Source organism: Dromiciops gliroides, chromosome 2, assembly GCF_019393635.1.
Source record: "Dromiciops gliroides isolate mDroGli1 chromosome 2, mDroGli1.pri, whole genome shotgun sequence".
Lineage (NCBI taxonomy): Eukaryota > Metazoa > Chordata > Mammalia > Microbiotheria > Microbiotheriidae > Dromiciops > Dromiciops gliroides.
The window spans coordinates 471,483,521-471,508,815 of record NC_057862.1 but is presented as its reverse complement, the minus strand read 5'-3'; the positions used below and the strand labels follow the sequence as shown (position 1 = coordinate 471,508,815).

General features: G+C 48.1%; 1 protein-coding gene across 6 annotated transcripts; it reads right to left on the bottom strand.

Moving 5' to 3' along the window:
• Window positions 1-3,218: 3,218 nt before the first annotated feature.
• On the bottom strand, window positions 3,219-16,898 carry DNAJC5G (DnaJ heat shock protein family (Hsp40) member C5 gamma). Of its 6 annotated transcripts, none has more exons than XM_043980744.1 (5): window positions 16,827-16,898; window positions 5,168-5,283; window positions 4,643-4,856; window positions 4,341-4,479; window positions 3,219-3,423 (listed from the first exon to the last, which is right to left on the bottom strand). In XM_043980744.1, the coding sequence occupies exons 2-5, from the start codon at window positions 5,278-5,280 to the stop codon at window positions 3,278-3,280; spliced, it is 612 nt and encodes a 203-aa protein (XP_043836679.1). In that variant the 5' UTR covers window positions 5,281-5,283; window positions 16,827-16,898; the 3' UTR covers window positions 3,219-3,277. The 6 variants fall into 6 exon arrangements, with proteins under 6 accessions (XP_043836679.1, XP_043836675.1, XP_043836680.1 ...); XM_043980740.1 differs by lacking the exon at window positions 16,827-16,898 and adding an exon at window positions 10,694-11,367; XM_043980745.1 differs by lacking the exon at window positions 16,827-16,898 and adding an exon at window positions 5,416-6,362.
• Window positions 16,899-25,295: the final 8,397 nt, after the last annotated feature.

Here is a 25,295-nt window from a genome sequence, read left to right as displayed (position 1 = left end):
TAATCCTTAGGCAGGATACTAATTTTAACTTGGGGTTGGGGGAGACTAGGGGCATTTCAGTGACGCAATCTCTCACATTCCAATTCCCGATTTAGCTTGTGTAAGGCGAGCCACAGCTGTCACCAAACAAGTGACCCTGAGTCACATAGACTGGGGGCTGGAGGAGGGGCAAGAGCCTTTGTGGGAATAGGGGGCAAACCTGAGCCAGAAAAAGAAATAGGGATACTTCAATTTCTCACACTGATTCTAGAAGGGCTCCCATTGGTTCTTGCTCAGTCGTGCTCTAGCTTGGGCCTCATTCTAGACATGGAGACTGTGAATCTACAAATAATACCACAAAGGCATCTAGCCATGGCTCAGCAGCTGGGAGGGCCCAAGAGCTGGAGAGTCCTGACAAAGGGAATTTAGATATATCTTGGACCCACCACAATAACCCTGGACCTCCTTTCTACATCCACGTCAGATTCATCATAGCAGAAGATAATCCTTGGTCCTTGCCCTTCCCCGCCCCCCCCCCAGGACTCTGCCTAAGTCAGTCTGGAATGTGGCACCCAATGTGGCTGGATTCAAGGATCAGTTATTTCATAAATATGGAACTCATTCTACAAGTGCAGATCACAACTCCTCTGATGTAACAAAAGTTCAAGAATTGCCATGACTAAAAAACTGAGTCGCCTTGTTGTAAACAGCTCATGACGAGTCTCTCAGGCTTTAGCTAGGTCGGTCCTCAGACATACATAGAGTATGTGTGACCAGCTTATCCTCAAAAGCCCTTCTAGCATTGATTGTTGTTGTTTGTCCTTAGTTCTCCAAGAGGACCATGACATTAGGCTGATGTCATGACTTGCCCTAAACTGAATTTAAGTGAGGGAGGGCTGTGCAAAGTCACCAACTTCACTCTCTCTTCCAGAGCCATCTGAGTCCAGTGGCAAGATACACATCGGGATGACTGGAGATGGCCCCAGATGTTTAAGGCAATTGGAGTTAAGTAACTTGCCCAGGGTCACATAGCTAGTTTGAAGTGAGATTTGAACTCAGATCCTCTTAACTTCAGGGCCAGTGCTCTATCCACTGCGTCACCTAGCTGCCTTCTAGTTTTGATAGGACCTGGCAGAGCTTGGGTTCTGGTGGCATAGACATAAAGAACCCAACTTTGTCTCCATTTGACCACTGAGGCATCAATCAGACTTTAGTGAAAGATAGGTGCCTAGAGTGCCAGCACTTAAAAAGTGCTAATCAAGGCTTGAAATTGATTTGTCAGAGTGTATTTTTGAGACTGGATAGACCCACGGACCAAGCTCCTCTTCCCTTCTGAGTGATCTTCGAAAGGCTTTCTCTCATTGTGGAAAGAAAAATTTGCCCTCTTCCATCCATGTGCTGGGCTCTGCAGTGGCACTATGGAGGAGTATATAGACAAGGAGAGTAAATGGAGGTAGGCAGTAGAGAAAACAATTCCATGAACAAATTGTCAGCTATTACAGTTTATGGATGGGAGGGGGCAAGGAAATAAGAGCTGAGGTGAGTATAAACCCATTCTGGACATAGGGATCAAAGGTCTCCAGGAAAATAACTTTGGCTCACTAAGAAAAGGCATAATCACAAGGCTCTATGAAACACCTGCCAATTAACACTAAATTAGCAACTAAACTCGACAGCCCTGGTACCAAAAGCTTGGTACTCACCTCCTTCTTCACAGACTATTTCTAGGCTATTTTCTTTGTCTCCAACCCACACAATGGAGACTGGACAAAGTTTCTTTGTTTACTCATGTGTACTCAACCCCTCAGGCCTTCCTGCTCCCATGCAGTACTTGATTCCTACACTGAGTTACGGGGAGGTTATATAGGCTGGCCATTGGTAGAATGTTTGAAGAAAGCAGCTAACATAGGTGGAATATTTTGGCACAGAAGGCAATAAGTGAAATATTTTGTGAGAAGCACTTTTCCCTCCAGGATGTAACTAATACCTGTTTGAGGAATAAGAGCCTTGGAGATGAAGACAGACTACTTTGTCCCAAGAACAACCTGTGGATAAGGCTGGTGGGTACTTGTGCTGGTAGAAAGAACCTCTAGAATATTTGGAAAAGTATGGTAACCTCTTTCCCTTCCTTCCTCCTCACTTGTAAGAGTTGAGTCACAGTGAAATAATGTGGTTCAAATACTGTGAGTAGTAGAAGGTAGGGTAGATGGGGTCCACTCCAAGAAGGGAAGTTTAGGGCTCAGCCTAGGCATGGGATTACTGATCCAAAGGAATGGAGGGAAGGGTCGGTTGATTCATCAAGTCTAAGTACAGGATCTACCCTGCATGGTGGCCCCTGCTCTGAAGGGAGTGGAACGGGGAAGAAGAAACTATCTATCTATATGTATGTATGTATAAATATGTATATACATGTATATACACACATACATATATACATACACACACATATATAGTGTCTACTATGTGCTAGGCACTGTGCTAAGTGTATGTATGTGTGTATATATGTGTGTGTACACACATATACATATCATTCATATATATATTATATATAAAAAATTTGATCCTCACAACAACCCTGCAAAGTGGGGGCTATTATTATCATCCCCATTTTACAGCTGAGGAACTAAGGTAAATAGAGTTTGTGGTATCTGCCCAGAGTTACAGAGCCAGTAAATGTATGAGGCCAGATTTGAATTCTTCATGAGAGCTACAAGGTCTTCATGAGTTTAATCCAGTGTTCTTTCAGAGGTACCACCAGCTGCCTCTGAGGAAGACATTATCCCAGACAGCTTAGAGACACAGCCGCCACTAACTCCCATTAAGGTACATGGGAACAAGAGACAATTTTTGTGGGGAGAGGACAGCACTGTCAGTCTAAGATTGCACAAGGCTAGGATGGCATGAAATAGTGCTGCTCCCATCTACATTCAGGTTTGGGTTCAGGGTTGTAAAAATACATAGGGTTGGGGCTAAAAGAGATTGGGGTTTAGAATATTCTAGCCAGATTTGGTGATACCATGAAGGTCAGAGAAAGAATTCTCATAGGGAGAGGGCTGGAATTCAGCGGTGCTTGTGGCATTTGTGGCGCTTATAGGATTGGGGTTAAGATCAAGACTGGGGTTAGAGGTCCCCTTCAATGTTTACAGTAGACTGGGCAGCAGAAGACACATTCACAGGGTCAGCACCTGGAGACAGAAGAACTATGTACCATATTAAGATGAAAACCCCAAAAGAAAGTATACAGAAAAAACCCTTTATTACTTGTAATCAATATACAATAAAGTCATATAATTTTTCACTAATTATTTGCCTCAGCCTCTTCTCTTTTCCTTGAATACTGTTGCTTTTCAGTTTCTGCATTCTGTGCCTCTTCTTTGTTGTCTTCATCATCGTCATCTTCTTTTTCTTCTTCTTCTCCTCCTCCTTCATTCAGATTGGAGAATTCTTCAGTTCCATCCATGAAATTTGGAAAACAAACATTTCTTGAAATGAGCTACAATTCTCATTTTAATCTAATGCACTTAATCTAATTCTTAATATCATTACACTGAAGTTACTCCTGATCACCACTAGATGGTGATGAGGCAGAAATGTAAGACCATTTTTAGATTTAAATTGATCAATCAAATCAGTCAACAAACATTTAATTTGAAAAATAAAACTTGGTTCTATTTTTGAGCAAATATCATAAAGTATATCTCCTAACCACCTTCATCTATAACTTTAGACTCACTTCCCAACTCAACAAGACTCCAAATGGAATGTGTCCCACTCAAATGATCAATAAAGGCTATATCTAGGCAGCTCCAGCATAGACTGTGCCTCATCCCATTCAGCTGCTCATCCAGGACATCTCACCATTTGAGTTGCTGACACTCCTCCCTCTTGACACTTTTTTCCATGTCTAGGACTTAGTAATTACATTGACAATACCACCTTGCTTTTGAAAAGGGTATGTCAACTGAGCGTCCTATAGATCAATTCAACATCTCCTTGACTCCTCATACCAAAGTTCCCTTCCCAGGTCACCATCTCCTTCTATGTGTTGTCTTTCTATTGGGATAGAAGCACCATAAAGGCAGAGACTATCTCACTATTCATATTGTATCTCCAGTGCTTAGCATGGTGCTTGGTATACAGTAAGCACTTAATAAATGCCTTTTCATTCCTTCAAATGATATACACCTTGAGAACACAGCAGATTCTATACCCTGGTAATATTACCCTTTAATCCTATCCAATCCTAGACCTCATTCTCCTAGCTCTAGAGAACCCCACATTCAAAGATCCCTTTCATTCCAGACCTTCCTACCTTCACTCCTGGCCCAGATCTGACCTTGGCCACTTTCCTTTGGCCTCACCTGTCTCTGGAGGGTGTGTCTGTAGATCACCGTTACACTTAAAATAATGATATTCTGGTGGTAAGTTCATCCCACAGCAAAAACAGCAGCAGCAGCAGCAGCAGCAACAAGAAAGAAGTGTACACAAGAGGACCAGGCACTGGGAGATTGGGGAGAATGGCTTAAATCCAACAACTTGTTCTAGGGTTGTCTTTTCTCCCCCACCCCCAACTTTCCTAGCACTGACAGCGACAGGGCAATGTGCCCAGTGTATGGGCATCACTGCTGCCCAAATACTGGAGGGACTTCGAAGGAATGCATACCTTGAACCACCACTTGGTTACAATGAAATAGACTTTGAGAGTTTCTGGGCCATATCGGTTAGCCATGTATAAACCCTTGTCGCCATACAGATTGTAGATGTGGCGCTGATCAGGATCTGCAAGTACCGAATGGGCTGCATTGATCTCTTTGAACCGCTCTGCTGCATTAGGGTCTTCTGGATTCTTGTCTGGGTGGTACTTCCGTGCCAATTTCCTACCAGCCATTGCCCATGAGGGAGGGCACAGAGAGGAGCAACAGAATAAGCCCAGATTGGAGAGGGGAAAGGAAGATGGATGGAGGGATTACATGGGGTAGAGGCAGAATGGGAAAAATCTAGACATTTTGAGATACAGTAACAAGGATATATATATGAAGCAGGAAAACTCTTCCCGCTTCCATACTGACAAGGGAATGCGGCTTTCCCCTAGTTTTGATGGGAGGGTCAGGTAATTTGAAAGCAAGTGGGGTGGTAGCGAGTGGGCTTTGGGGAGACAAGGGCTTGATGGGGGAGCTTAAGGTCGGACCTGTAGGCTTTACTGATCTCCTCAGGTGTTGCTCCCTGAGGCAGCTCTAGCACTTCATAGAGGGTTTCTCCAGTTTTGTACAGCTGATAGACTTCCTGACGTCTTTGTGTCATTCTCTGGGTCCAGAAAGCAAGGAAGAAGAGGTGAGAATTTTACACAGGAGTGGAAGTCATGGGGAAAACAAAACTTGCCTGCATTTCTGGCAGACAGAAAGTAGTATGCCCGCCAGCATGAACAGTAGACTGTACCTTTCAAAAGGAGCAGATGCTGCACAGATAGATCTCTTGACATTAGGGAACCCAAGGAAGTGTAGGTAGGAGTAAAGTTAAAATGCTATGAAGTGGGTGTGACCTGGACCAAGAGGCAGGAACTGCATTGTTTTGTGATAAAATAGGACTTATCCAAACATTTTGTTCCTAGTAAAGCTGGATAAAGCCTCTAGAATTTCATCACTCACACTAATGGTCTCGGTCAGTAGAACCAGCTATATTCAGCTTAATAAGATGGGTTAGGAATGGGGAAGATCTCTGATTACCCTGGAAATATAATTCAGAGCCAAACCCTAAGCTATCCAAGAGAGTCCATAAGGATAAATCATGTTTCCTAGTGTCTGAGATCAAAGGGCATTGCTCATCCCGATTCACCCTCAGTGGTTCATCCTGGGCATCTCCCTCTGTTCCAGGGGAGCTTCCACCTAGGATACTATGGTGGCTCAGTTATAGGAGACACAGCAGGCAGTGGAGGACAAATGTGAAGTTACTGAAGTTAGGGTAAAAGCAAGATTTGTCAATGATGGAAAGAGCAGAGTTCTAGGGGCAGGAGAGAGAGAACCATAAGCATTGGAGAGAACAAGCTGGGAAGTAGAAAGGAGGCAGGATACTTTTGAGTCTGGGTTGGAGAGAGGAGCTAAAATGGAGGCTGTGGGATTGCCTTGGATTGGAATAGAAGGAGCACAAATTGGAGCTAGGAGGCAGGGGATACATTGAATCGGTATTGGAAGAAAATCTGGAGACAGGGGCTGGGGTTAGGAGAGCTAATACAGTACAGTACTCAAACTAGAGTACTAGTATAGTACAGTACTCAGTACTAGAGATAGTACAGTACTCAGAGGAAGGAGGAATGGGGGCTAGGGAAAGCCTTTCTGGTTAAAGGAGGGGCAGAGGGCAGGCAGAGGAGGAAGGAGGGAGACACCTTGGGTCTGTGTTCAAAAAAAAAATCTGAGATTGGAGTAAAGGGAATTGAGGATATGGCGGGGGGGGGGGGGGGAGGGGGGGTTGACTTGTAGAAAAGAATAAGGATGGCCCACTGCTTGAGCCAAGCACCGGGAGAGTGAAGTGGGGAGGGTTCACTTTGGGTTTGCATTGGAAAGAGTGGAGATAAGGTCTGAGTGCTACATTGGGATCCTGGAGAATGTAGATGGCCTTGGATAGGTAGAGAGGAAAGAGTAGGAATAGGAACTGGGAGGCAAGGCAACTTGGGTCACAGAAGGAACAGAGATCAGGGCAAGGGACACAAGGAGACCAGGGCCTGACTTTAGGGTTGGGCTACTCAGGCCAGGGAAGGGACCAAGGGTCAGGATGCCAGGTGCAGGGCTATCTGGGTAGGGGATGGAGGGGAAAAGGAGGCTCAGGGTTGCCCAAGCCAAGCAGGAGGTGAGTGAATGAGGGCAACCTGGGCTAGGCGGGGGGTGGGGGGGTGGGGGGAGAGAAGGGACAATGTTTCCCAGGGCCAGGAAGGTAGGTGGGGTGCAGGACAGTTCAGTGCAGGTAAGGGGGTGAAGTGCTGTCTGGGCCTGACAGGGGACCTTAGGGTGGTAGGAATGCCCAGGCCGGGGGAGGCTTGGAGTGGGAGAAGGGTCAGTGCTGTCCCAGACAGACGGGGTCTAGAGAGGCTGGCTGCCTGGGTTGGATGAAGGAGGCATCTGGGGCTAGGGGAAGATTCAGAACCCACTCTGGGGCAGGCAGGGGCTCTGGGGGTGGTCACAGAGACAAGGGACTGGGGTAGGTAGGGATCCTGGGGATGGACCCTGAGGTAGGCAAAGCTTCTGAGAGTAGGCTCTGAACCTGGCAAGGGTCCTAGAGGTAGGCACTGAGAGGTCTTGGAGCAAGCAAAGTCTCTGGGATAGCCAGGAGCACTGGGGGCAGGCCCTTGTGCAGGCAGAGCCTTTAGGGCAGACAGGGTCTCTTGGGGATGGTTACTAGAACCAGACTCTTAGGTAGGAATGGGCCCTTGGGCAGGAATTGATTCTGGAGCAAGTAGGAGCTCTGGGACTGGGCACTGGGATCAGACTCAGTGTGGGCAGTGGCTCTGGGGCTAGGTTTTGAGGATGTGTTCTGTGACAGGCAAGGTCTCTGGGGCAGGTAGGGTGACTACAGGTAGGCTCTAGAGTGGGCAGATGAATTGAAAAAGACAGGAGCTATGGGAGATGGTCACTAGGACAAAGCTTTAGGATGGGCAGGGGTTGGGCACTGGGGCAGGCAAGTTCTCTGGGACAGTCAGGGGCACTGGTAGAGGACCTAGGGATGATAGGGGCATTAGCTATGACTTTGGGGAAGGCAAGGACACTGGAGATGAGAACTGGAGACTGTAGGAACTCTGGTGTGGGCAAGAGCCCTGGCAGTAGGCACTATGACCAGGCTCTGGGTTGGGCAGGGCTGTGGAGGTAGGCACGGGGGTGGGCCATGGGGGAGCCAGGGGCTCTGAGTGGGCACTCATGGATACAAGGCATCTAGGGGTAGGCACTGGGGGTGAGTCCTGAGGCCTTTTGGGCAGACAGGGGGATGGGGCATGGGCTCTGAGGCTGGGCACTGGAAGATAGCCCTTGAGCAGGCAGAGTCACTGGAGAGCAGGTAGGGACTCTGGGGGAGGCAGGAGCACTGAGGAAGTCAAGGCCCTGTGAGTGGGCCCTGAGACCTATCTCCGAGGTAGGCAGAGGTTCTAGGGAGGGCACTAGAGGTGAACTCTGAAGAAAGCAATGGAAAAGTGGTCTGGAGGTGGACATTGGGACCAGACTTTGAAGTGGACAGGGATTCTAGGGGTGGGTACTGGGGCAGGCAAGAGCTCACGGAGGCAGGATCACTGCAGGCAGGTTCTGGGATAGAGGCAAGAGGACTGGAAAAGGCAGAGGCTCTTGGGGAGTGGGTGATTACTGAGACTAGGCTTTGGGGTAGGCAGTGATTCTAGGGGTAGTCAGAGTAGTCAGAAGATGGACTATGGTTGACTCTAGGGTGAAGGTGGGAACTGGGGGTGGGTACTACAGGTGGCCTCCGCAGCAGACAAGGGCATTGTGGGTGGATCGTGGAGCAAGCTTGGGGACTAGGTACCAACTCTGATGCAGTTAAGCATTTGGAGAGTGGCCCACTATGATTAGGCTCTGGGGATGGGCACCAGGGGCAAGCCCTGGGACAGACAAAGGGTAAGGAGAGGACATGGACTTTGGGATTGGGCTTGGGATGATTCTTGGGAAGGTAGAAGGACAGGGGTCTCTGGTACAAGCAAGGACAATGGGATTGGACACTGGAGATAGACTTTGAGGGTGGTGGGTTTGGGGGCAGGAAAGACTCCTGGGGCCATCATGGAAACTGGAGAAGGGAGGGACTCTGGAAACAGGATTTAAGGTGGGCAGAAACTCTAGGGGTGAACACTTGGGGTGGGCTCCCAGGCAGGCAAGGCCTCTCTGGCAGTCAGGGTTACTGGGGATGGGTCCTAGGGAGTGCAAGGGTTCTGGAGTGAGCAAAGGCCCTGGTTGTGGGTACTGAGACCAAGCTCTTGGGGATGGTCACTAAGGCATGCAGGATATGAGGTGAGCACCGAGGAGGGCAGGGATACTGCAGTGGACAAGGGTACTAGAAGCAAGTTCTAGGAGCAGACTGGGCTGGGAAGTCTCTGAGGGTAGGCACTGGGGTTGCACCCTGGGACATGTACGGGCACTTAGATCATGCTCTAGAGCAATCAGGGGTTCCAGAAGTGTACACTAGGGTCAGTCTCTGGCATAGGTAGGGTTTCTTGGGGCAGGTTCTGAGATGGAACTGGGTAGAAAATGGGGGTGAGCTCTGTGATAGGCAGGAGATCTGATGGTAGTGATCAGACCAAGTTTGGGATAAAGAAGAAACCTAGGGATGGGTATTGTGGATGGGTTCTGCAGTAGGGCTATTGTACTGGGTCCTAAGGCAAGCTGTGGCACTGGGTCACAGTGTTAGGGCTGGCGAACATTTGGGGGTGATCAATGGGATCAGGTTTTGGGACAGAGAGGGAGTCCAGCAGTGGGAACTTAGGACTGGAAGGGTCTTTAGGGCAGGCTGTAGCACTGAGGCCTGGCTTTGGGGCAGACAAGAGGCACAGGGGATGGGTACGGGGGAATGCAGGGGCTCTAAAGCAAGCAAGGGACCTGGTGGTAAACAATGAGACCAGATTTTGTAGATGGGCTCTGGGGGTGGTCATTAGGATAGGCAGGGGCAAAAAATGTTTTTTATTTAATTTTTTTAAAAAAATTAAAAATAAATTTTTAAAAAGGATAGCCAGGGGGCAGCTAGGTGGCACAGTGGATGGAACACCAGCCCTGGAGTCAGGAGGACCTGAGTTCAAATCCAGCCTCAGACACTTAACCCTTACTAGCTGTGTGACCTTAGGCAAGTCACTTAACCCCAATTGCCTCACTAAAAAAAAAAGATAGGCAGGGGCACAAGGATGGGCACTGGAGAGGGCAAGGACACAGGAGTATAAGGGCACTAGGGACAAAGGCACTAGGTTCTGCAGCAGGCAAGGGCACTAGGTTCTGGCTCTGGGAAGGCAAAGATTTCAGGAGTAGTCAGTGGGATCAGGCTTTAGAGTAGGCAGGGTAACCAGAATAGGCAAAGGCTTTGAGGAATTGTCACTAGGACTGGGCTTTGTGTTGGGCAGGGACTCTAGGGGTGGGCTCTGGGGCAGGCAGATTCTCTGGAGGTATGCACTGGGGTCAGGCCCTGGGACACTTGGGCAGACTCTGGGGGTGGGTTCTGGAGCAGATGACCTCTTGGACAGGCAGAGGTATTTGGGTGGGCCCTAGGGCAGGCAGAGGTACTGACTCCTGGTTCCCAGGCAGGAGTAATCACTGAGATCAGGCTCTAGGGGCAGGAAGGAGCTCTAAAGTTTGACCCTGAGGAGGGCAAGGGAACTGGAGAAGTCAACGCACTAGATTTGGTCACTAGTACTAAGTTCTAGGGTAGACAAAGGTTCTAGGGGCAGGAACTGTGGGTAGGCTCTTGGACCAGGATCTGGAGCAGACAAGCACACTGGGAGTGGGCACTGAAACCAGGCTCTGCCATGGGAAATACCTCTGAAAGTAGTCACTGGGACCAAGCTGTGGAGCAGGCAGTGGTTCTGAGGTTATTATGAGGCAATCTCTGGGTCAGGCAAGGCCTCTAGAGGCATGTGGGGGTCAAAGGAGGTGGTCACTAGGATAGGTAAGAGTTTGGGGCAAAGTTACTGGAACCAGACTGTGGGTTGAGGAGCCCCAGGGACAGAAACTAGAGGTGAGCTCTGACAGACCCTGTCTTCTGTAGCAGGAAGGTGCTCTGGGTCCCGGCTCTGGGGCAGACAGGCTCTCAGTGGGCAGTCACTGGGATCAGGTTCTGGAGCAGGCAGGTCCACTGGCGATGGGTCCTGAGGTGAGGCTCTGTGGTGGGCAACGATCCTAGGAGTGGGCTTTGGAGGTGGGCCTTTGGACAGGCAGGGACATTGGGAAATGTTGGGATGCTGGAGTGAGCAAGGGCCCTGGTGATATGCTCTCGGACTAGACTTTGGGTTGAGCATGGGGTCTAGGAGTGAGCACTAGGGAAAGGCAGGGGACTAAGTGCGGCCACTGAGAAAGACAGGAGCTCTGGGGTAGGCAGGACATTGAGAATGAGCAATGGGACTGGGCTCTTGGGTAGGTGGTAGATTTGGGTGTGGGCAATGGGAACAGGATTTGGGACAGGCAGAGCATCTGGGGGCAGGTTCTTAAACAGGCAGGATTCTGGGGTGTGTATTGGGGGTGTCCCCTAGGCCAAACAGGGACACTATGGAGGGCAGGGCTTGGGAGCCCCAAGGAGCAACAAGGGTGAATACTGGGACCAGTCTCTGTGGTGGGCAAAGACCCTAGGGTAAGCTCTGGGGCAGGAATGGGCACTGGGACTAGGTTCAGGGGTGGGAAGGGGTTTTAAGGGTAGGTATTGATACTTGACTCTAAGATTAGTTCTGGGGGTGGCATTGGAAGCAAGCACTTGAACAGGCAGGGCTTCTGGGATTAGACACTGGGGGGGTCAGAGACACTGGGAGTGAGCACTGGGGATGGCCTCTGGGGCAAACAATGATTCTGAGGATGGGCACTTGAGGTTGGCCCCGAGGCAGGCAGAGATCCTGGGGGTTGGGGAGAGGCAATCCTTGAGACAGACAGGGGCACTGGGGCCTGTCATGGAGGTAAACAAGGGCTCTGAGATTGGGAACTGAGGAGAGTAGCACCTCTGGGATGGGCAAGGGCACTAGAGGTGAGAACTGGAACCAGGTTCTATCATGGGTTGGGATTCTGGGGATGGTTACTGGGGTGGACCCTGGGGCAGGTGGGGGCTCTGGGATGGGCACTGAGGAGAACAAGGGTTGTAGAATGCACAGGGGCACCAGGGGTAGGAAGTGGGCTAAAGTTTTAGGGGGTAGACACTGGGTAGCGTAGGGTCTTAGAGTAGGCAGGGGTATTGGGACTGGGCACTGCGGGTGGGCCCTGAGGCAAGCAGTGCCTGGACACTTGGAGCTGGCTATGGGAAGGTAGGGTCTCTGGGGCAGACAGGAGTACTTGTGGTTAGCAATGCTACCAGCTCTAGATTGGACAGGGGTTCTGAGGATGGGCCCTCAGTTAAGGGCACTGAAGGGGGTTGGTGTCTAAGGCAAGCAGGGGTTTGGGGCATGAGCAATGGAGACAGGGCAGGGAGTAGGTAGAACCTCTAGGGTAGTCAAGGGCAGTTGGAAGGGCCTGAACTTAGGGGTGAGCATTAAAGGAGAACCCTGGGGTGGGTAGGCCTTTGGTGGGGGTGCTCTGGGATAGGCAGATGCATTAGGGCCCAGCTCTGGGGCCCTAGGACTTCTGGGGACGTACAATAGGTAGGGCAAGTCATTGGAGTGGACAAAGGCAATGGGAATAGTCACTAGAAGTCACCTCTAATGCAGACAATGGCTCTGCGATAGGGCATTTGAGGCAGGCTGTGGGACAGGCAGGGGCACTAGAGAGAACAGGGATTCTGGGGATGGGTACTGGGGGTATCTTTTTGGATCAGGCTCTGGGTTAGGAAGAGACTCTGGGGAATGGTGATTGGAACCAGGCTCTGATGTGGGTAGGGGCTCTAAGGGTGGGCACTGGGGGCTGGTCCTGGGAAAATCAGGGGCATTCAAATCAGGCTCTAGGACAAAGCCTTTGGAGGTATACACTAGGATCAGTCACTGGGGCATGCAGGGGCATTGGGTATGGGTTCTGAGGCACACTTGACCTCTGTGGCAAGCAGAAGAACCATGGGGAGGCCCAACATCAGGCAAAGACATTGGCTCCAGTTGTGGGGCAGGCAAGAATTGCAGGGTGGTCACTGAGGGGCTGATTCTGAGGCAGGCAGGGTCAATAGAGGCAGTCTCTGGGGCAGGCAGGGGCTCTGAGGGTTGGCACTGGGAAGACAGACTTTGAGGTGGTCACTGGGACCAGGCTATAGAGTGGATAAAAGCTGTTGGGGTGAGCACCTGGGGAGGGATCTGGGACAGGAAGGCATGCTGTGGATAAGGTCTGGGGCTGACAGGAAATCTGAAGGCAAGCATCAGGGGTGGGCCCTGGGGTAGGTAAGGCATCTGGGGCAGGAAGGGTCACTGAAAGTAGGCACTGGAGCAGACAAGGGAAATGAGGAAGGCAGGGGATTGGGGAGGGAGATAATCACTGGAACAAGGCTTTGGGGTAGACAAGGGCTCTTGGGGTGAGTACTAGGGGTGAGGTCTGGGATAGGCTAGAATTCTGGGGTGGGTTGAGTGGAATGAACAGAAATTCTGGGAATAGGCTCTGGCAGAGCCATAGGAGTCAGGAACAGGCAGGAGCACTGGGGACAGCAGGTTCTCTGAGGGATGAGCACTGGGAGCAGGTCCTTGGGCATGGAGGAGTACTAGGGACTGGCTTGGAGATAGGCAAAGAATCTGTGTATGGGCACTAAGAGGAATAGAGGTTCTGAAGAGGACAGGGGCAATGGGGGTAGGCACTGGGACCAGAAACTGGGATGGAAGGGGAACTGGAGGTGGGCACTGGGGAGGCCAGGGGTGCTGAGGAAGAGCACTCTACCAGACTCTGGAGTAGGGTGGGGCTCTTAGGATAGACACTTGCAGCAGGCCCTGGAGAAGTCAGGGCCTCTGAGGAAGGCAGGGGCACTGGTGATAGATAACATAAGCAAGGGCACTGAAGCCCAACTCTGGGGCAGGAAGGGGGTGGTTACCGGGAGGAGGCTCTGGGGTAGGTACAGCCTCTGGGGAGGACAGCGTCTCAGGGGACAGGCTCTGGTGCGGGAAAAGGCACTGCAAGTAAGCACTAGAACAAGGCTCTGGGATGGGTGAGGTCTGAAAGGGTGAGCACTGGGAGAGTTTCTGTGGCAGGCATGGCCACTGGGACTTTGAGGCAAGCAGGGGCACTGGGGTGAGTAGGGGTACTGGCAGTGGACATTATGGTAGGCCTTGGGTAAGATAGAGCCTTTGAGACAAGCAGGGGCTCTCAGGTTTCAGCACTGTGGTCAGGTCTTGATACTGGCAGGGTTACTAGGATTTAACTCTGAGGAGGGCAAGGGCTCTGGGGCAGACAGAGGCACTGAAGGTGGGCAATAGTGCTAATCTCTGGGCACTGGAGGCAGACTCTGGGGCAGTCAGAGGCACTAGGGTGGGCACTGGAACAGGAAGTTCTTATGGTAGGCACTGGAAGTAGGTTCAGGGACAGGCAGGAGCTTTAGTGGTAGTTACTGAAACTAGGCTCTGGGGTGGGCAAGGGCACTGGGGTTGGGCCCTGGGACAGGAAGAACTGGGCCCAACTCTGGGGTCAACAGGGACACAGGGGTTAGCACTGGAATCAAGATCTGGAGTGAGCACTGAGGTTGGGTTCTGTAGTAAGCAAGAGTTCTGGGAATGGATAATTGTGAGTGGGATATGGGGCAGGCAGGGGCACTGGAGGAAAGGGCATTCAGAAAAACAAGGGCTCTGGGGTTAGCAGGAACACTGGGAGTGGACACATGGACCAGCCTCTGGGGTAGGCAGGGGCTCTGAGTGCTTGTCATTGGGAGCTGGCAAAGACATTGGGGTTGGGCCCTGGGGCAGGCAGGGCTTCTGGGGGTGAGCAATTGGGGCAGGAAGAGCTTGTGGGGAAAGCAGGGGCACTTGGAGTGCAGAAATTCTAGAAAGTGGGCCCAGGGGCTCTATAGCTGGGCATTGGGAATGAGAGGAACTCTTGGGCAGGCAGAAGCACTATGGTTGGGACCTAGGGCCTCTGGGGGTGGGCACCTGGGGCAGGCCTTCTGGCACAGACCGTGGCACTGTAAAGGGAAAGGGTTCTAGGAGGTAGACATTGAACAGACACTAGGACAGGCAGGGGAACTGGGGCCCAGCTCTGGATGGGGAAAGAGTTTTTGGTACAGGCACCAGAGAAAAAGAAGAAATTCTGAGCCAGGGAGACTAGGGGGTGGGTACTGGGAGCAGATTTTGGAGTGAGCAGAGGCTCTGGAGGATTGTAACTGGAGGCTGGCCCTGGGACAGCCAAGGATGCTGGGGATGGACCTGGGACTGGATCTGGGACAGGGAGGGCCTCTGGGGGTGGATGCTTGGGGCAGGCTTTGTGGCCAGTAGAGGCACTGTTGAAGGGTAAGGAGTTCTAGGGGGTGAACACTTGGTAGGTGTCCAAAAGAAGACAGGGGCACTGAGGCCCAGCTCTGGGTCTAGCAAGGGTTCTGGGGGGTTGTTGCTGGGAGCTAGCTCTGGGGAAGTGGACACTGGGGTTGGTCTATGGAGTAAATGAGCAAACTAGGGTTTGGCCCTGGGACAGGCAGGGGCTCTGGGGCTGGGCACTTGGGGGCAGACCTTGTAGAAAAGAGGGCTTCTCAGACAGGCAGTGGAATGTGGAAGGCACAGGTTCTGGGGGGTGGAACCTGGGCAAGTGTTCTAGGACAGGCAAGAGACCTGGGGCCAGCCTTTAAATCAGTCAATGGCCCTGGGGTTGGACACTGGAAAGAACAAGTGTCTGGGGTAGGCAGGGGCACTGGGTGAGCACTGGGACCATGTTCTAGAGTGCAATGGGAATCTGGGGTGTTGTCACTGGGGGCTGGGGCTGGGGCAGGCAAAGGACACTTAGCTTCAGCCCTAGGACACAATGGGACCTGACTTTGGGTTGGGTAGGGGATCTGGGGCTGGGCACCTGGAAGGCCAGGGACTCTTGGACAGGTACAGCATTGAGATATGACTCTTGGTTGGGCAGGGACTCTGTGGTTGAGCACTGGGGGAGGATGCTGGGACAAGCAAAGGCCCTGGAGCTTGGTACAGGATCTAGGCTCTGGGGTAAACAGGAGCTCCAGGTGTGGACACTGGCAGCAGTCTCTGGGGTAGGCAAGGGCACTGGAGAGGACGAGGGTTCTGGGGAGCGGTCACTGAGGGAGTTCTGGGACAGCCAGACCATCTGGGGTATGCTGAGACACTGGCAGCAGGTCTTGGTTCTGGTAGGGCTTCTGGGGTTGGTCACTAGAAAGTGCAGGGACTCTGGGGCTAGATGCTAGGGAGGGTAGGAGACCTGGGGGGGTTGTCCCTGGCTGCAGTTAGAATCTAGGGCAGGTAGGGGTTCTGGAGTTTGGCTCTGTGTTGGGCAGAGGCTCTTGGGTGGGCATGGACTCTGAAGACTTGTCACTGGGAGCTGGCCTTGGGGCAGGTAACACTGGTTGGGCCCCAGGACGGGCAGGGGACTTAGATGGAGCAAGTCTTGCGGCAGTTAGGGCTTCTGGAGCTGGCAGGGGCAATGTGGTGGGCAAGGGTTCTCTGGAGTGGACCCTAGGCAGGTGTCCTAGGAAAGCTGGGGAACCGGGGCTCTGGGTCTGGACACTGGGGAGGGGAGGGCCACTGAGGTTGGGCACCAGGGAGAGAAGCTCGAGGGGCGGGGTAGAGTGCAGTTCCGGGGACAGGCTCGTGTGAGGGTCTCCTGGGAATGGGCACTAGGAAGCATAGGGGTCTGAGACAGACGTGGGCCCGGCGGGGGGGCGGGCCGCGGACTTCTGGGAACCAGGGCCAGGCTCTGAGGTGGGGGCCTGTGGCAGGCAGGGGCACGGAGCTGGGCTTTATGGCAGTTGGGCGCAGTGAGAAGGGCAGGGGCCCTAGGGAGGAGGCGGGAACTAGGAAGGCAGAGCCTCCGGGAAGCAGGCAAAGAGCCTGAGTTTGGGTTCCGGGCCGAACGGCCTGAGGACAGGGAATCCGGAGCTCGACCGGCTTGGTGGGAGCCAGCGAATCGAGAGGGGAGGCCGCGCTCCGCCGCCGCCTACGTCCCGGGGCAGGGCCTACACGCGGAACACCGCCTCCACGTCCTCCCTCGGCTCCCGGAGTCAAGCCGGGCTGTGCCCGGCCAGGCCCACACCAACGCCAGGCCCAGGTATGGATCCATGAGTCCTACCCCACACCCTCGGCCAATCCGCACTCTAGTCCGGCTCAAGTAGCTCCGCGTCTGCGTCTGCGTCTGCGTCTGCCTCTGCGCAGTCAACTCTCTCACATGACTTGTCACCGTTGGTTTGGCAGCTGCGCAGTAGACAGAAAGGCGAGAGCGCCTCCACGGACTTTTTACCTCACTCCCAGAACGTCCGCGCCAATGCGGAGGAATACGGCCAAGCTCTTTGGCTCTTGGTCTCTTCTAGGAGTTGGGCGGGGTCTGGGGGGCTCTGAGTTGCAGCTTTGTGCTAGATGGAGGAGGGAGGCCAAGGGAGCTGGTCTGTAGAATGGAAATCACTTGAGGACAGGGACTGTTTAGTTTTTTTGTCTCTACCCAGTGACTGACATAGTTAAGTGCTTAATAAAATGATTATTGCTTGACAAGATATATGTGTATGTGTGTGTATATCTATATGTACACATATACATATATAAGGGAGGGAGAGAGAGAAGCGGTGTGAGAGGAAAGAAATGCACTGTGTGATGCTGGGCAAACCCTTGAAGTCTCTCGTCTTCAGTTTCCTTATTTATAAAAATGGAGATAATAGTAGCAACTAACTCACAGTGTTATTTTGAGGATCGACTGAGCTAATGTTGCTAAAGCACTCTGCAAACCTCGTTACTGTATAAATGTCAGCTATTATTAAGAGGGTGCAAAAAAAGAGGGTGCAGCTTTGTTTACCTTGGTATCCTTTGGTCTCATGATATGTCTAAATCATAAGAGCTTTCTGATTATTAGGGAAGATGACAGGAATAAATTTAGACAGAGGGCACATATGGAAATTGTTTATGAAGGGATGATACCGGTATCCTTTGGTCTTACATACTTATGTCTATTTCTCCCTAATTCAGATCAGCCTGTTGTTCAGTCATTCTGTAATATTTATTGCCTGTTCCTACAAGGTGCAAAGATAAGACATTGAGATACCGTAAAAGAGGGATGGATCAGGGTTCAGGGGACCTGCGTTGAAATCCTGGCTCTTTTGATATGACATTGAGCAAGTTACTTAAGGGAAAACTTAACTACTCTCTGTAAAATAAAGGAGTTGACTGGATGACTTCTAAGATTCTTTCCAATTAAAAAAAAATCTACAAAACATAACCAGAATCTTAACTAGGAATCATTACACTTAAGATGAAAAATAGATTGTTGTTAAAACACACACACACACACACACACACACACACACACACACACGAGGGGCAGCTAGGTGGTGAAGTGGATAAAGCACCAGCCCTGGATTCAGGAGGACCTGAGTTCAAATGTGGCCTCGGACACTTGACACTGTGTGACCCTGGGCAAGTCACTTAACCCCCATTGCCCCACAAAACCAAAACCAAACAAACAAACAAAAAAAACCCACATACACAATAGATTGTTGTTGATGTTGTATGTTTGGGCAGAGAAGGAGAGAGAGCTAGTTAGCAGCCATGCTTCAATAAAAGCAGGAGAAGACATTATCTGTACCCTAGAAAGGTCACACCACAGAGGGGGATGAGAAGAGATGGCAGCACCATCTCCTCTTTCCACAGGAAAGATGTGTTTTGGTGATAGAACTCTGAAGATGGCTGACCAGGGTCATACCTTAAGATAAGGGAGCAGGTAGGTGGCGCAGTGGATAGAGCACTGGCCCTGGAGTCGGGAGTACCTGAGTTCAAATCCGGCCTCAGACACTTAACACTTACTAGCTGTGTGACCCTGGGCAAGTCACTTAACCCCAATTGCCTCACTAAAAAAACCAAACAAACAACAACAAAAAAAGATAAGGGAGCAGGGACATACAGTGCTTAAAAGTACTGGGCTGGGCAGCTAGGTGGCGCAGTGGATAGAGCAGTGGCCCTGGATTCAGTAGTACCTGAGTTCAAATCCGGCTTCAGACACTTGACACTTACTAGCTGTGTGACCCTGGGCAAGTCACTTAGCCCCAATTGCCTCGCAAAAAAAAAAAAAAAAAAAAGCACTGGGCTGGTAGAGGACAATGAAAATCAGGGCCCTTCAATATCAGATTACTGTGGAAAAGAAATGTATCTTCCCTTTCCCAGAGTAGTACCCATGCCCTTGTTCTGGGAAAGCCCTAAATGCCTTACCTTAGTTACAGCTCTAATAATATTGTCCATTATAGCATTGCTTCCTGAGAGTTGAGATCTTGCCTTACACTTCTCTGTGCCAGTAAAGTGCCTTGCATCCAGTAGATATTTAATGAATAATTTCTGAATGATTGAATGGCTAACTAGTGAGTGAATCAGGACATATCAAACAACAACAAGCACCACAATAGCTTAACAGTTTAAGGCAGCATGTCAAGTGAGTGGAAAATAAGATTGCCTTAGTAGTTCAGAAGAGAGAGGTATCACTGTAACCTGAGGTGGTAAGAAAGCCTGATAGAGAAGTAGGGACGAGTTTAGCTATAGTGGAGAACTCATTCATGTAGAAGAGTAGAAGGTGATGAGGTTGAAAAGGTAGGAGCTACTTTTCTGGTGGCAAAGAATTGGAAATTGAGGGGATGCCCATCAATTGGGGAATGGCTGAACAAATTATGCTACGTGATTATGAGGAAATAATATTGTGCTGTAAGAAATGATGAACAGGATGCTCTCAGAAAAACCTGGAAAGACATACATGAGCAGCTGATACAAAGTGAAATGTACTATGTACAAAATAACAGCAATAATGTAAGATGATCAGCTGTGAATGACTTAGTTATTCACAGCAATACAATGATCCAAGACAACTCTGAAAGGCTTAAGGATGAAAAATGTTACCCATACCCAGAGAAAAAACTGATGATGTCTGAATACAGAATGAAGCATAATTTTTTTTACTTTATTTTTCTTGAGTTTTTTGTTTCCTTTCACCACATGACTAATATAGAAATGTTTTGCATGACTATACATGTATAACATATTGAATTGGGGAGGAAGAAGGGAAAAATTTGGAACACAAATTTTTACAAATGGATGTCAAAATTGTTTTTTACATTTAATTGGGGAAAATAAAATACTAAATAAATAATTTTTAAAAACAACAAAGAAAGAAAAAGTAGGAGGTAAGGTGCTTCTTTTCTATCCTGTTAAGCCAGGAGCTCCCAACTTTTTCAGGAAGAATGGATACTTATTCCCCCAAAGCCTTATGTATGATCTTTAAGATTAGGAATAGGGAATGCTAACAGTGATGATCAGGAGAGCAACAAATGAGTGGGGCGTTGCCACCAGTTTTCCTTACCTCCATGCCCCTCCCTGCTTTGGAGACAGGGTATGTCCGAGAAGACAAGTAACAATGGTAAAAGTTTGGAATACTTACCACGTAAATATTGTGATTTACTAGGAGCCTCCAGTCTACTGGTATAGGCAGTTGGGAGACACTGAAAGTTTTGTGTAGATAGTGCTATATAGGAAGGACTCAACTTCAGTCAGAATGCAGACTGGATCAGAAGTAATAGTACTACCTCATGGCAGAAAGGTGGAGGACTACTAGTGCCGAAGGTTATTTACATGGTCAGACTCTTGAAAGCATATCAGGTGTTTGGGAGATTTTAAAATGTAACTTGTTTATGGAGTATTTTTATTTAACTTATTTTTTTTTCTTTTCTTTTCTTTTCTTTTCTTTTCTTTTCTTTTCTTTTCTTTTCTTTTCTTTTCTTTATAAGGGAGGATTCAGTGGGGGCAGGAGTCCAGAAATAACTGTGATGGAAAAACATAAAAGTATAAATAAAACTCTAAAAAGAAAAAAGAATGTCTATGAGGCAGAGAGATGAGTAGGGGAAGGAGACTAATTACAAAATGAGTCATTGATTTTTAAATTAGCAGTACATGTAAAACTTTGATAAGAACAACAAATAATTTCAAATGTATTTACTGAGGTCTAAGATAATTTCCACATCTAAGATCCTAGTATTTCCTGCTTTCATTTCATTGGGATGGGTACTGGACCTATCCCAATGACCTATGTGATTTCATTGGTATACCTGCCACAAACCAACATGTATCAGTGGTGGGATTTGAACACAGGTTTTCCTGGATCCAGGTAGCAAAGTGGGTAAGAGTGCTAGGCCTGAAGTCAGGAAGACTAACCTTCTTGATTCTGATCTGACCTCAGACACTTAATAGCTGTGTGACCCTGGGAAAGTCACTTAACCTTGTTTGCCTTAGTTTCCTCATTTGTAAAAGGAGCAAAGCAAGGAAACAGCAAATCACTCCAGTATCTCTGCCAAGAAAATTCAAAATGGGATCATTATGAGTCAGACATGACTGAAAATAATTGAACAACCTTCCTGTATCACCAAACATCTCTATGCCACTCTGCCTCAAAATATGACTTTTTTCATATTATACCCAAATAAATAAGTGGCAAAAGAAATAGAGAGCTCAAAGAGGAGTCGGGAAGCCCTAGGTTCAAGTTTTCCTCTGAAACACTTACTGTGCAACCCTAAACAAGTCAATTTAACTTTCCCAGTGCCCTAGGCAAATCTCTAAGACTATAAATTTCAGAATAGATGCCCATTTGCTTTGGTAAATGGTGTTTACTCACTGAGAATTCCCTATGCCAATGAAATTCACTGCTCAAGATTTGTTAAAGCCCCCCACGAAATGTAAGTGGAAATAAGAAAAAGGGAAAGGGGGAGAGAAAGACAGAGGGAGGATGTTGGTAAGATGACTTTCCTCCCAATTCAATAAAGTTTGTGTGGTAACATCATGGGGTCCTGGATCTCTCAAAAAGGAGATGTAACACTGCAATCATACTATAACTCTTGTTGATAAAAGTTTGAAAAGTATATTACAACCACCTTGTTCAGATAAATAGTTCAAGTAGTATTATTCCATTTTTCCAGATAAGAAAACTAAGGTCCAGGACTTGAATTGGCAGAGTTAGAATGACCCTTTCACAAAAATTGGAAGATTCCTACACAACCTGTGATCAGTTGTCAAGCTAACTTTCCTGGGAACACCTGGCCATTATTGTCTGAGGAAGAGATAAGAGGACCAGAGGAGAAGGGGGAGGGGGGGAAGGAGGATGTGTCTGGTTCAAGGCCAACAGGTTCACATCAAGCCAAGACAGACATTGTTGGCATTAAAGAAAATGCTTTCTAGATTTAGGGGGTGGAACGTCCTACTAAAAGCCGGATGCTTCAATACTTCATGAATCTTGTGATTTCACAAGCTATTGGTACATTTTACCCTCCATCAATACAGATCACAATCTCTCTTCCTTGGTAGCTTTTTTTTTTTTTTTTTTTTTTTTTTGGTGAGGCGGGGTTAAGTTACCTGCCCAGGGTCACACAGCTAGTAAGTGTCAAGTGTCTGAGGCTGGATTTGAACTCAGGAACTCCTGAATCCAGGGCCGGTGCTTTATCCACTGTGCCACCTAGCTGCCCCCGAGGTTATACATTTAGAGCTGGAAGGGGCCTTAGAGTTCAGTTAATCCCAATGCCCTTATTTTACAAATGAAGAAACTGAGGCCAAAGAGATTAAATGATTTGTTCAAGGTCACACAGGAAGTAAGTAAGAGAGGCAGGATTCCAGGGCCGGTGCTCCATCCACTGCGCCATCTAGCTGCCCCTGTCCCATATATTCTATATATGCTTATATATGTGCATGTTTTCTCTCTCCCCATATCCCTCATTAGAATGTAAGTTCTTTGAAGGCAGTGACTATTTTTCGGTTTTTGTCTTTGTGTCCCCAATGCTTTGTATTGTGCCTGGTGTGTATTGGGTGCTTAATTAAGGTTTGATGATTTATTAATAATCCCTACAGAGAGAAAAAGTTGACATTTTGGGGTGTTTTGCAACTTTGCTAAATAACCTCACTCTTTTTACCTATACATAGTAAGAGACAATAGAACTAGTAGGAACCACCTCAGTTTACTTCTGCAAGGAGTGCAAAGAAAAGCAGTCTCCCTCTGCCCATAGTATCCTGGTCATGCCTCCACAAACACCCTCTGTTTACTATTCACGGCTGTTCCTGGGTCAGTTCTCTTGAAAGCTAGAGCTTCATTGGGCAAAAGGCTCTGGTGCCAAGGCTGGGTCCATGGGCGACAATAAGAGGACATCCTAAAAAGAAGAGATCTGGGTGAAACCCAGGAACCAACATTCTATTGCCACACAGCTACTGGCGGGGGTGGGGGGGGAGAAAGAGAAAGGGAAAGGAATGAGGAAAGAAAAAGGACTGAAGTCAATTGGAAATGGGCAAACGAGCTCCAGTTCTTCCTCCGCTTCCCCTTCCCACAGATGCTAGCTTCATTGTCTTTTCCTCTTATCACTGTCCTTTGAAATGCTAATTAGCCAATTAACCTCTGTTTGTGGTTCTTCCAAGGTCTTTATCCCTCCATTCAACAAATACTTATCCAGCTGAGGTAGCAGAAGTCTTAGGAAGTGGGAAGGAGAAAGTTTGGATAAGATATCCCAATAAGGGGGCAGCTAGATGGCGAAGTGGTTAAAGCACCGGCCCTGGAGTCAGGAGTACCTGAGTTCAAATCCGGCCTCTGACACTTAACACTTACTAGCTGTGCGACCCTGGGCAAGTCACTTAACCCCCATTGCCTTGCAAAAAAAAAATATCCCAATGACTATAATGCACAATAATACTCAATAATAATAATAATAATAGATAACACTTACATAGGGCTTACTATGTGCTAAGCACTTTACAATTATTATCTTAATTTATTCTCACAACCAACCTGGGAGGTAGGTGTTATCGTTACCTCCATTTTACAGATGAGGAAACTGAGGCCAACTAAGTTTATGTGACTTGCCCAGGGTCATGCAGCTAACAACTTGTCTTGAGGTCCAATTTGAACTCAGCTCTTTTTTACTCCAAACCTATGGTGTATTGTGATACCTAGTCAGTTAATAAACATTTATTAATCACCTACTACATATGAGGCTAAGTGCTAAGTGTGATGTAAATGGTCAAGGGATGTTAATAAGTAGTTTTCAGAAGAAATCCAAGCTATCAATAGCCATATGAAAAAATTTTCTAAGTCACTAATAGAGAAATGCAAATTAAAATACCCTCACCATTTATCAATTGGGAAATGGCTTTTATTCTTGTAAATTTTACTCAATTCCCTATGTATTTTATTTTATTTTTTTGTGAGGCAATTGGAGTTAAGTGACTTGCCCGGGGTCACACAGCTAGTAAGTGTTAACTGTCTGAGGCTGGATTTGACCTCAGGTCCTCCTGAATCCAGGGCCGGTGCTCTATCACTGCACCACCTAGTTGCCACTCCCTATGTATTTTAGAAATGAGACTTTTATCAGAGAAACTTACTGCAAAGATTTTTTTCTAAGTTTCCTGTTTTTCTTATAATTTTAGTTACATTGGTTTTATTTGTACAAAACCTTTTTTATTTGATATAATCAAAAGTATCCATTTTGCTTCCTGTGAACCTATCTCTTGTATGGTCATGAATTATTCCCCTATCCATAAATCTTACAGGTCATTTCTTCCTGTTCTAATTTGCTTATGATATCACACTTTTTGTCTAAATCATTCACCTGTTTTGAGCATATCTTGATATACGGTGTGAAATATAGATCTAATTTCTGCCAGACAATTTTCCAGTTTTCCCAGAAGTTTTTGCCAGATAGATGGGATTTGGGGGTTTATCAAACACTAGGTTACTCTGGTCATTTGTTTCTGTGTATTATGTACTTAATCTGTTCCAGTGATTAGCCTAACTTCTTATCCATACCAAATTGTTTTGATTACAGCTTTGTAGGATAGAGACCTAATTCTGTTTACACCCCCTTCCTTTCCTTTTTTTTTAAAATGGATTCCTTGATATTCTTGACCTTTTTTCCTCCAAGTGAGTTCTTTTTTTCTAGCTCTATAAAGTAATTTTTTGGTTGTTTGATTGGTATGGCATTAAATTGGAAAATTAATTTAGGTAGAGAATTGCCATTTTTATTATATTGACTCAGCCTATCTGTGAGCAATTAAATAGTTCTCCAATTATTTAGATCTGTCTTTATTTGTGTGGAGTGCTTTGTAATTGTGTTCATACAGTTCCTATGTGTTCACCAAGGCTTTATCCCAGACGCTCGCTCACGTGCTCTCTCTCTCTCTCTCTCTCTCTCTCTCTCTCTCTCTCTCTCTCTCTCTCTCTCTCTCCTCTCCTCTCCTCTCCTCTCCTCTCTTCTCCCTTAAGTGACTTCATCAGTCATTTTTCAGTCATGTCCAACTCTTCATGACCCAGTTTGGGAGTTTTCTTGGCAAAGATACTAGAATGTCTTGTCATTTCCTTCTCCAGATCATTTTTGATAAATGAGGAAACTGAGGGAAACATGGTTAAGTGACTTGCCCAGGGCCACATAACTGGTAATTGTCTGAGAACAGATTTGAAATCAGGTCCTCCTGACTAAAGCCTGGCACTCTATCCATGATGCCACCTAACTGTCCAAAACAACTTAATAACGTCTTCCATATTAAAAATTGT